We start from the raw sequence: 11,727 nt of genomic DNA, 5'->3' as shown, positions 1-11,727 counted from the left end.
ATGCTAAAGTTGTAACTCATTGTCGTATTAATAAAAAATATATATTAATAAGTTCTAAATAATCCCAGGGGTTCTAAAAAGGCTAATTTGACAGTACTAAATATGCCTTTACCAGGCCATTAAAATAATTACACCTGAATTCGCAATATACATGATTATAACCGAAAATCAAAGCTATTTTCCTTGCCTGTAATATATCAAAAACCTTAAAGGTCAAAAATGCTAATGAAGGGCACTTGATAGGTGGTCGTCCTTTGAAACCTATAAAGTAAAACAGTGTAAAATTTTGTATCCATCTGCAATAACTAGCCTTTTATGTTGCATACCATATAGAAGAAAATATAAAGAATTATTTTTTTGCTTTCCAAACAACTAGCGATTTTACTGAGATTTGTGTTTATAGAGCAAATAATAAAACTATAGTTTTAAAGCGCCATTTCAGAACAGAGAGCCTTAATTAAGTAGACTTTTCTTGTAACCGGTTGTGTTAAGCATAAGCTTAGTGCTCTTAACAAGAAACTAACTCCGCCTGCCACTAACAGCACTAACAGAGTGTCGTCTCTTTGTTCACAGATCGCGACGACAGCACGCCCGCGACTAACCAAGAAGACAGTGTACCTACTAACAAGAAACAGGACCTTTATCGATTTTTTTTAATACTTAATAGAAGCCGTTAGTTTAGAAATGTCATAAATACCTAATTCAAAATCCGTCAAGGGCTTCGAGGTTAATATTTGATTCGACGAAGTTTCTGTTTCCCAGTGCGGTTCTTGGACTAACTGAGTGAATATTAATAAAGTGTTTTAATTTAATTTGTGATGCGTCGATCATGCGCGGGAGTGAGTGTGTCGTGTTTGTGGTGAGTATCGATACAAAAGTAAAGTAAATACTAAATCCATCTGCGGAAATTCCGTACTTGAGCATACATTTCAAACTAGAGAGCACCAGACTGCTAGAACTAAAAGCAATCGCTGCTTATCAATGTTGTTGACAATAGTGTACCAACTGTTGTTTGAAAACCGTGCTCATGTACCTACGGAATTTCCCGCAGGCGGATTTGCCGCAATTATTGACCTTATTAAGACTGCCTGCACCCATCTCTTCTTTTGTACTTACTGACACTAGCCCATCAGTTCTGTATAGCAATATAACGGGCATTTCATACGGAGTATTGCATTTTTTCCATTTAAACTGCAGCACAAAAGAAGAGATAGCAGTGCACGGTATGAGCAGTGAGCATTGCATGGACTACTGGAAAGTATAAGTCGAACCTCTATGGGTTGAAATCTCGTTGATAGGTAAAATTTCATTCCCTACTTGACCTACTTCATCGTAAATTCATAAAGCATAGTGTACAAACGCAATATACATATAAGTACTATGCAATGCTCATTTCATATCCATAAACATGTATTTCCTGATTTTATGATTTGATACCTAACCCTAAAAAATAGTACACATACCTTACCTACTTACGTACTTGCAGTGCTCTTCTATTAACTAGTTGCACGTTGCATATACTTATAGTGGCCGTTCTCCTCAATGTATACCAATATCAGTTACTTTTAATACCATAACACTTTAAATTCTCGCGATTTGTACACATAATTATTAATGTCATTGTCATTATCGCGTTAGACCCGTTAATGACATTTTAATATTGTCTAAAAGTTTGTGCCATGTGCACGGTTTTTTTTATTTCTAGCAAAATAAAGTTATCCACTGTAACTTTGTTACGATTTTTGATGATCGAAACGAGTTGATGGTGTGAGCTATTTATAGCTCGTTCCACAACACTGCCTACACAACGGTCGGCTAAAAATAGACTAAAAATTTGTGAGCATATTTTAACATAAATTGTGGTTTGACATTTAACATACTTTTTATGTTACGTGCGTCGTCTAGTAACAACAAGTGTTCAATGAAATAAATTTTTGAACGTTTTGTCACTACTGGTTCGCAGCCAAGGCACTTTGCGAAAACTAGTTTTGACTGAAAAATCTTAGTTAAAACTAGTTTTCAACGATGCCTTACGGAAAACTAGTTATACAAGCGAAAACGCGTTTTCACTAATGCGATACGGAAAACTAGTTTAACGGAAACTAAAATTTTAACTAGGGAAAACCACACTTCCCTGTTATTTAGATCAATCAAATACAACACCGATCAAAGCCGGCCACACGTAACAACCAAACTAACACCTACCGTTTCTAAGGGTGCGGTTTCGTTGAACGAGCGAGCGGTCGAGTAAAGCTGGGTGCGCAACGCCACGGCGTCGTCGGTGGAGGGACGCGGGGCGGGGGAGGCGGAGCCCTCGCCCTCGCCCTCGCCCGCGCCCGACGCGGAGGCGCCGCGCCGCCGCCGCCACCGCCCGCTCTACCGCCGGCTCTTCCACTACTTCCGGACCGCTTGGACCGGCGTCAAGTTTGCTCTAGGTAAATTGCTTGCTTGTTTGTTTAGTGTAAATAGTATCATCAAATATCAATAGCAACTAACCTCATTACATTATCTTAAGATCCATTCATCCATGTAAATACTGGTCTAAACAATAAGATAGGTACAACGTTTTGTCCCTAACTGAAAAGGTATTTTTTTAATACAAAAGTATTAAAGTACGTTAATGAAAATTTAAGGTAAACGTTCGAGTGATCGTCACTGTCCCATTGCATAATCTTTAAACTTAACTCACTGTCAATAGAGGTGACAGTACGGTATCATCTTTTGGGCATTAGCATGTTTAGTATTGGAAGTTTACTTTAGTTATTGAATTTAAGCACTACACGTTATTAAATTTAGTCAGCATCAATAGTAAACAGTGTATGAAACAACGCGCCAAAACTATCTGCTATACTGTCGAATACTTTTTCAAAAAGAGATCTCTTTTTGTTAAAGTATCACAGAATGGCATACTTTTGACGCTGTCGGTACATCAAAATCGATATAATTAAGGTGTAAAACTTATAAATAATTGAAATCCACATAGGTACGTAGCGGACGGCGGTCCGCTGTTCGCTACGGGTATAACTGTAGCCGCACCGCATAAGCCTGAGGCTAGTGGATTTAGGGCTGACTGATGTGTTTTGTACTCGTATTTCAATCGCAACCACTTTAATGGTGAAGCATTAATCCCAATGTAAAAAATGTGTAATATTTCTCTTTTCAAATAAATAAGCGCAATAAAAGTATTAATTACGGTTCGATTCAGTTATACATTTACATCATGCATTTCTACTATTTAGGCAATTTAAAATGTTTTTTGGCCTTAGGTCTTGGTCACGTTTTTTATATAAATAAAAATCCCATTAATCAAACTCCCATCTCAAAGGCCGACAACGTACTTGCCGTCACCTATAACCCCTCTGTTGTGTGCAAGCCATTTATTATTACAGGTGACTGTACGAGCTGGGCCGTGTTTTATAATAAACTACAACAAATATTACAAGCGGAACTCCTTTTCTAATAAGTGAAATTAGAAAAGGAGTTCCGCTTGTAATATTATATGCAACACAGCCCTGGCTTCAATTGAAACATAAAGTGACCAAGGCCTGTGGCACACGCCAGAGGTCAAAAACGATCTTAAATTTCCTAAATAATAGAAATTTCAGCACCCAAGTCGGTTAATCAATTATCCGTCTACGCAACTAACCTCCTCCCGAGTTTACCGCAAGTAACAAAACAATATTAACTTTCGATTACATCGCCTTCCCATTTGAATGTTTGTTTGATTCGCAAACACTGCCATAAGAAACCGGAGCTATTTGATCTTGGAAATGAGTAGACGGGCCCGGGGGCTGAAGGCATCAGATTGAGCACAGAGGTTCTTTGAAGTGAAAAACTAACAACGGTAACTGGTAACTAAATGGTTTAGTGGTAACTGAATGTCGTTAAGTGGATAATTTTCAGGCAGGTAACACTTGTTCGCTTAAAAGCTAAACTCAATAGGAATCAAATTAAATCGAATTTGTAATTAAGAATTTCAATTCACAGAGGTCTAGGTGTATAAAGCGTATAATAGGCGTATAAAATATAGCTGTCTCGGCGCCAAATACGAGTTCGACCTTTGGCATCGAGAAACTCGGGCCGTGGGGCAAAGGTGCACGTGGGCTTTCCAAGGACCTCGGGAGGCGATTAAGAGAAGCAACAGGAGACCCTCGCGCGGGCAGCTTTCTCGCGCAAAGACTCGCTATCGCGATACAGCGCGGGAATGCTGCCTGCGTGATGGGCACCTTGCCGAGAGACCAAGGGTTGGAGGGTAGATTTTTGTCATTTTTATTTTTTAAGTTAGGTTTAGTTATATTCGTTTTATTTTATAACTTAAATTTTCTTCTAACTTAAGTTTGTATAACTCATAATTATATTATTCTCACGGAAAAATCTAATCAAATTGATCGTCTATTATGCTGTTCAATTTAGGAGGTTAAGATAATGTATACTGCGGCTTGAAATTTAAGTTATTGCTACGAAATGCCAGACCCCATATCCTCATAATTGTTGTTTCGTAATAGTTATTTTAACGTTTGTAGTTATAAGTTATAACAAGCGTATCTAACGTCTCATATTAAGCGAGTAACGCCGAGGCAGTACCCAAATGTTTGTAGAGAAAATGAGGCAGGGACCCTTCGTTAGCGACCCGCGTCTGTATAATATGACACTAATATATACCTGTAAGAACTCCATGGACATTACCTGGCTTCATTATAATGTATACCTAAACCGTCATAGGAAGCAGAAGTTTGCTAGAAATATAAGTCGATACAAAGACGTTCACCATAATATATATGCCTTTTTTATGGCCACCTTTTGAAAATGTTTGCAAACACACTACGGTCAATTCACAAGTGAATTTCTTACTTAAGATTTCCAAACAAACAATTCATGATTCTAATTATAATTCATAAATTTAAGTAACAGCAGACCATTATCTCAATAGGAGATGGAAAAGGTAATAAAAAAGCTTACTTAGGTTTTTTTTTATACCACGACGGTGGCAAACAAGCATACGGCCCGCCTGATGGTAAGCATTCACCGTAGCCTATGGACGCCTGCAAAACCAGAGATATTACATGCGCGTTACCCTTTAAAAAACTGTACACTCCTTTTTTGAAGAACCCCATACTTTACAAAATTAGTTGTACAAAACCAATTAAGAGGAAAAGAATTAGAAGTGCTTCACACATATATATATCATTTCCGAAACACAATAATGATTTGTGATAATTATGATTAACCAACAAATTATAGGATAATTGCCTTATAATTACGGTTCGGCCTTGAATCAAAAAGATGGCTATTTCTTCATAAAAAAAACCTCGTTTAAGCAGTTATTATAAGTTATTAAAATAACTCGCTATACCTACATAACAGCCCGAGCTTGACCATCATTGCTCCATTAGGCCCTCGTAAGTTCGTAACCGTAAAGCGGTACGAAAATAGGGTGGCCAGGCCAACTAACTTAAAAAAATACCTATAGGTTTCGCATTTTCACCATCACACAGTTTACGGGAACCTCACACAAATACAACATTCACGGGAATTTAAACAGATTAGAGGACATTTATACATATTGATCTTACTCACCACTATGACATACCTACATAATCTATGTATAATCAAGCTCAAGATACTGATGCGGCCACTTAACTATACATATGATAACACAGCCTACGACGGTATTACGATTGTGTATATATTGTGTGTAATCGTGTTCAGCGATAACTTAGATCTTACTATATTTTTAGAGTAATTTAGTTAGTTTTATTGTTGCTGTGGACTTCTGTAATGAGTTCTGTAATGTAAGTTTTTTTTACCAACCCTTCAGTCCGAGAGCACGTATGATGGACGCGGTAGTAACAGGATAAAACGACCGCCATGTCTATCGAGTATAGTCAAGGTGACATTGCTCTATCGTACATCATGTCGATAACCGCATCTATCATAAGCCAGCTCAGCTGCTACGTTTTACTCGTACTTTTAACAAAACACAGTGTCGCGCAACCGCGACCTAGCGTTGTGACAGTAAGAATACGCAACGCTATACAGAAACAGCTGCCTGTTTATATTGTTGCTATCTCGTACGCTATACGATATTACGCTATATAGGTATATACCAAAATCGCAAATTATAGCCAATTTGTCATTCAAGGTGAAAGTTTATTCCGAGATTAGATCCTACAATTTTAATAAATAGTTATTAGGTACATTATGTTATTGTTCAGTTTAGTCGGAGTCTTATGCATATCCTAGTAATCGTTTACTTTTGGTAACAAGTTCGAGGTGAAAATAGCAGTTAAGTCGGCTTAATCTCGCTTAAACGCTCATAACCTGCTGTTATGAATGTTATGATTATAACGTTTTATTATGCCATATATAGTTAAATTATGACGGAAACTGTTGCAGGCTTGCAGAACTTTAGTTTATGGCGAGCGCAGTTTAGCTGTAGGTAACTATTTTTTAAGTGACGTATGTTTTGCATAAAATTATTTTTGTAACGTTTTTTTTTTAATCGTCTTCTTACAGTACTTTGTTAACCCAAGAAAAAAATATATTTCCTAATCGCAATGTTTTTAGGCGACAAAGGTATCCCTAATCGTATGGACAAAAGAGGTACGGTACGATAAACGCGAAAGTAACTCTGTCTGTCTGTCTGTTACTGAACCTGTAGTTTGAGTCTCAACAATGGACAATGGATAGTTTTTATCACAGAAATCATTCCTTAAAGGGATAACTTAAAGTTCCCCCCTTAAGTTAGTACTACGAAAGTACTAAACTAGCTATAGGAATAGCGGGCAGAAGCTGGTACATTATATAAATAACTTTGTTTTTTCCCTAACAAAGTAAATTTGCAACTTCTCAATACTTTTACACAAATTTATCATGATACACGAGTATTACATGTAAACAAACATAACATAACAGAGGAAGTTGGTCTGCCGAACGCAGTGCCTACGACCGAGATAACAGAATGTTTTGTTATTGTTGAGCTGAACATACACCTGTAGATTGATAAAATTCTACATTTATGATATTGACGAACTTTCCAAGGAAAATGTACTTACATAACTTAAACTTTCTCCGAGTTCGGCAGGGAAATGAAATTTTTTGCTAGGTAGGCATTATGTTAATGGCATAGCATCCTATTTTGAAAGTTAACGTTTATGAAAAAAAAATACGCTTTCACTCAAATTTTACATATTTATAAATTGTGGCTTTCCACCAAAAGGGTAATTACGCTTCATGTGCATAAGGACCTTTCCACCAGAATAGGGTGTGTGGCTGATGGAAAGGCACAATTTATCATATTACATTTTTTTAAAGTCGTTAAGTAAACGAAAGACGTACATTCATCCTTTGAAAGCAATATTAATACTTAATAACCATTTGCTTCCAGGTATTGTGTTTGGATACCGATCTGTATTATTATTCGTCGCAAACTCGCCAACTTAATTTACCAACTTCATTACGCTCCTGAAAAGTTTGGCAAAGTTGTGGTCAATGATAAATTGCTAGTTGCGACGGCTGAGTACCGCCTATTAATGATAATGGCAACAACACCGCGACAGCATTCTTAGTCATTTTAGTCATTTAACGTGCAAATTTATGGTAAAAATTAATGATACTTTAAACTGTCGCCCTTTTGCTTGTTACAGGAATATTTTGTATACAACAGCTTCCTCTCCGAATTACCAGATAGACCTTTTACAACAACCGTACTTATACATTTGCTTATTTACTTGTAGGTATTTATTGTCTTTTTTTGGCAATTTTACTTCATTAACAGCACATGCTTCTTCTTCTTCTTCTTCTTCCTGGCTGTATATGTCCCATATCATTTGAGGTCAGCCCTCCTTGTACGTTTACGCCACAATGTACGGTTTTGTGTTGTCTCCGTATCTACCTCCACCAATTTCAGGTCCTTTTTAATGGTCAGACTCCAAGTCGCGGGGGGTCGGCCTGAACCTCTTTTTCCCTCCTGAATGGCCATTACTTTTCTCGTCATGTGGTCTTCACTTCTTCTCATGACATGCCCATACCATCTCAGGCGGTTTTCGCGGAGTTTGTCTTCGATTTTAGCGACTTTGAAGGTTCCTCTTATGTATTCGTTTCTAATCTTATCCATCCTAGAAACTCCGCCAGCCCAGCGCAGCATTTTCATCTCTGTAGTATGCAGTTTCCGTTCATCTGTCTTTTTCGATGGCCAACACTCAGAACCATACAGAAGAGCGGGTCTTATTGCTTGTTTGTACACTTTGCCTTTGGTTTTTATTGGCATTCGGTGGTCACAGAGGACGCCTGTCATGGAACGCCATTTCATCCAAGCTGTAGTGATTCTACTCTGTATATCTTCTGCGGTACTATCTTTAGGTGCTACTACAGATCCGAGATATTTGAATTTATCCACTCTCTTTAGTTGGACCCCGCCTATAGATGGTGTATTATTAGATGTAGTACCAGAGAAGTTGCAGTACATATATTCGGTCTTACTTCTGCTGATTCTAAGCCCTCTCCCCTCCAAGGCCCCCAGCCACGCGTCCAGATCCACTTGCACTTGTTGAAGGGATTCTGCAACGAGAACTATGTCATCAGCATAAAGTAACGTCCATGGTGGCTGATGTTGTATATCTTTTGTAACATAGTTAATAACTAGATTGAATAGTAATGGGCTTAATATCGATCCCTGATGAACCCCAACTCGAACCTCAAAATCACTGCTGTTTCCTGCTGGACTGACAACACGCGTGGTTACGTCGCAATAAAGATCTTTTAGTAGGTCAATGTAGGCTTCTGGGACCAATTGATCTCTTAATGCTTGCCAAATTAGTTGTCTAGGAACACGATCAAAGGCTTTTTCAAGATCAATAAAAATGAGGTGAAGGTCTTTCTTTAGTGATTGGTATTTTTGTAGGAGTATTTTTAGAGTGTGTATAGCATCAATGGTACCATCTCCACTGGTAAATCCACATTGGTTTGGGGTGATAGTGGTAATATTCGTAAGACGTTTGGCGAGAATACACTCCCAGATCTTAAGAGTGTGAGAGGTAAGTTTAATTCCCCTGTAGTTCTCACATTTTGATACATCCCCCTTATTTTTATAAAATGGTATCAAGCTGCTGTTTCTCCACATGTTCGGTATCTTTCGTTCTATGAGGATATCATTAAACAGATTAGTGAGCCATAGTATACCATCGTCACCAGCGTTCTTCCAGACTTCTGCCGGTATTTCGTCTGGCTCGGCGGCTTTTTTGTTTTTCATCTTTGAGACAGACTTCTTCACTTCATCTGGAGAAATTGCTTCAATAGGTCCATGAACTCGTGCCAGAGGAAATAGTGGTTCTTGCGGAAATTCTTCATTGAGAAGCTGCTCATAGTATTCTCTCCATCTATTATTGATATCCATATTAGATGTTAATAATTTGCCAGACGAGTCTGTAATATACTTGTTACGCTTGATGTCTTTGGTTTGGTTATGTTTAAATTTAGCAATTTTGAATATTTCCTGTTCTGATTTTGCACTTTCCAGGCTTTTATAGAATGATTCCTGAGTAACTGCTTTAGCCGTCGCTACTCCTACTTTAGCTCTTTTTTTTGCTTTGTCATTCTAACTTATCGGCATCAAGTTTCGTTTTTTGCCATCTTGTGAAGAGCTCTTTCTTTTCTTTGAGTATAGCTTTGACTTCATCATTCCACCATCGAGGATCCTTGTCTATCTTTAGCCGCCCTTTTGACATTCCCAGTGTTATTTTGCCAGATGTACAACAGAATTCATGGAATTCATTCCAGGTGTTATTATTGGACGTTTCTTCATTGGTGCCGTGGTGCACGTTAGGGGAGAGATATTTCTTTATATTCTCATTGAAGACTTCACCTTTAGGGGTATTCAGATTATACCACTTTATTTTGGGATTGGTAGGTGGGTGTTTCTTATTTATATACCGCTTTGGCATCTTGAGACAAGCTACGAGAAGCCTATGTTGGGTTGTCAAAGGTTCGCCAGGGATAACTTTGCAATCCTTGAAATTTTTTTGCATTGGTCTATTACAGAGGATGTAATCTATTTGCGATTGTGTGCTGCCGCTTTTATAAGTTACAATGTGTTCGTTTTTCTTTTGAAAGTAGGTGTTTATAATTGGCAAATCAAATTGGATAGCAAAACTAAGGATATCCTTTCCTTGGCCATTGAGGATACCATAGCCATAGTTTCCATGTATGTTGGAATTATCAGGTGTCTTAGTTCCCACATGGCCATTTAGGTCCCCCAAGATCAGTATGTTTTCGTCTGGTGGTGTGGACTGCATAAGGTCACCAAGATCATCCCAAAATTCTTGCTTTATGACTGCAGAGCAACCAACCTGTGGAGCATACACTGATACTACGTTAAGGGCTGGATGGTTGTCTAGGGCTAACTTTACACTCATAATACGATCAGAGATTCTAACCACTTTAATAATTCTTTGTTTAAAAGTTTCGTCTAATATTATACCAATACCATTTCTGTTTGTGGTTGTTCCATGATAGAGTAGTTGGTAGTTCCTGCCTATATCCCTCGACTTGGAGCCCTTCCATTTCAATTCCTGTATACTGCATATGTTAATATTGCGTCGATGTAAAGTTTCTGCCAGTTCTTGGCTGCGTCCAGTCAGGGAACCAATGTTCCAAGTTGCTAGGCGTATACTGTTATATCCACCGCGTCTATCGTCGCTTGTAGGGGACGCCTTAGCATTGCTTCGCTTCTTCGTATTACATCGTATCCTCTGACCGTCGCTTGAGGGGGACGCCCTAGCATTTATACTCTTATTCATATATTGTGCTTTCATCGTACTTGGAGAAGTGTTTTGGCGTAGGGTTTTACAGCCGGTTGCCACCTGACGCTAAGGCTGTGACCTTCTAAAGGCCTGAGTGCCGCCGTTGATCCAGTAGGACTCTTCCGCCGCCATCTCTACTGTCTGCTCCAGCCTAAGCAAACAGCATGTCCCCTGACCTCTACTCCAAATATGTCGGATTAACAGCACATGCAATCAAATTATTATTTATCGACAAGGACACTGCCACATACCTTATTTCTTATAAATCAAGGTAATGTGTACATATTTTTGGCACTTTGTCCGTGTCGATATTTAATACCTTGGACTGAACAGACTTTTTCTCATTATGTTGATAACTAATTATATGTAGGTATGTGCAAAAAATAAAAAAAAATATGTTGTACTTTTAAATGACATACACTTAAAAATGTCTACATTTTTATCAGTTTTTACTTTGTACCCTTAAAGTAAGTAATCTTCATAAATAAATAAATAAAAGTAAACGGTTTTTAATCCGTGATATCTAGCTTAAACATTCACGATTAAATTATTTATTTTCTTATCATTCATTAATTATCTTAAATTCTTATTTACGAACATTTTCTTTCACTTTTAACTAAATAATTAATATTTTTCTGAGAACGTTTGTACTTTTGTAGTAATCCATTAGTTTCTAATAATATACCTATAATTATAGGTACATATATTTATCTTCGTAGTATTGCGTTTCGAATACCCACGCTTCACCAGACGTCAAAGGGGGACTGAAATTAATACCACGCCATCAGACTTTTATCGAATACTAATGTAATGCAAATCCTTTACAAACAAAATGGCTGCTAGTTGACAATAAACACGGGAGATACGTTAATCCGCTACTATGAACTCCAACGAAAAACAAGATAATGCAGTGTTCATTACTGGTTTC

The 11,727-nt window shown here is 37.8% G+C and overlaps 1 protein-coding gene across 1 annotated transcript in view; it reads left to right on the top strand.

The window, feature by feature from the left end:
• Positions 1 to 818: 818 nt before the first annotated feature.
• LOC134744927 (Kv channel-interacting protein 4-like) overlaps positions 819 to 11,727 on the top strand; it is a 187,638-nt gene continuing 176,729 nt past the window's right edge. Inside the window, exons 1-2 of the mRNA XM_063678875.1 lie at positions 819 to 859; positions 2,254 to 2,435. Coding sequence (XP_063534945.1) covers positions 819 to 859; positions 2,254 to 2,435 — 223 coding nt within the window. The remainder of the gene's footprint in view (positions 860 to 2,253; positions 2,436 to 11,727) is intronic.

This window comes from Cydia strobilella, chromosome 10 (assembly GCF_947568885.1).
Source record: "Cydia strobilella chromosome 10, ilCydStro3.1, whole genome shotgun sequence".
Lineage (NCBI taxonomy): Eukaryota > Metazoa > Arthropoda > Insecta > Lepidoptera > Tortricidae > Cydia > Cydia strobilella.
This window is presented reverse-complemented; position numbering and strand designations above follow the sequence as displayed.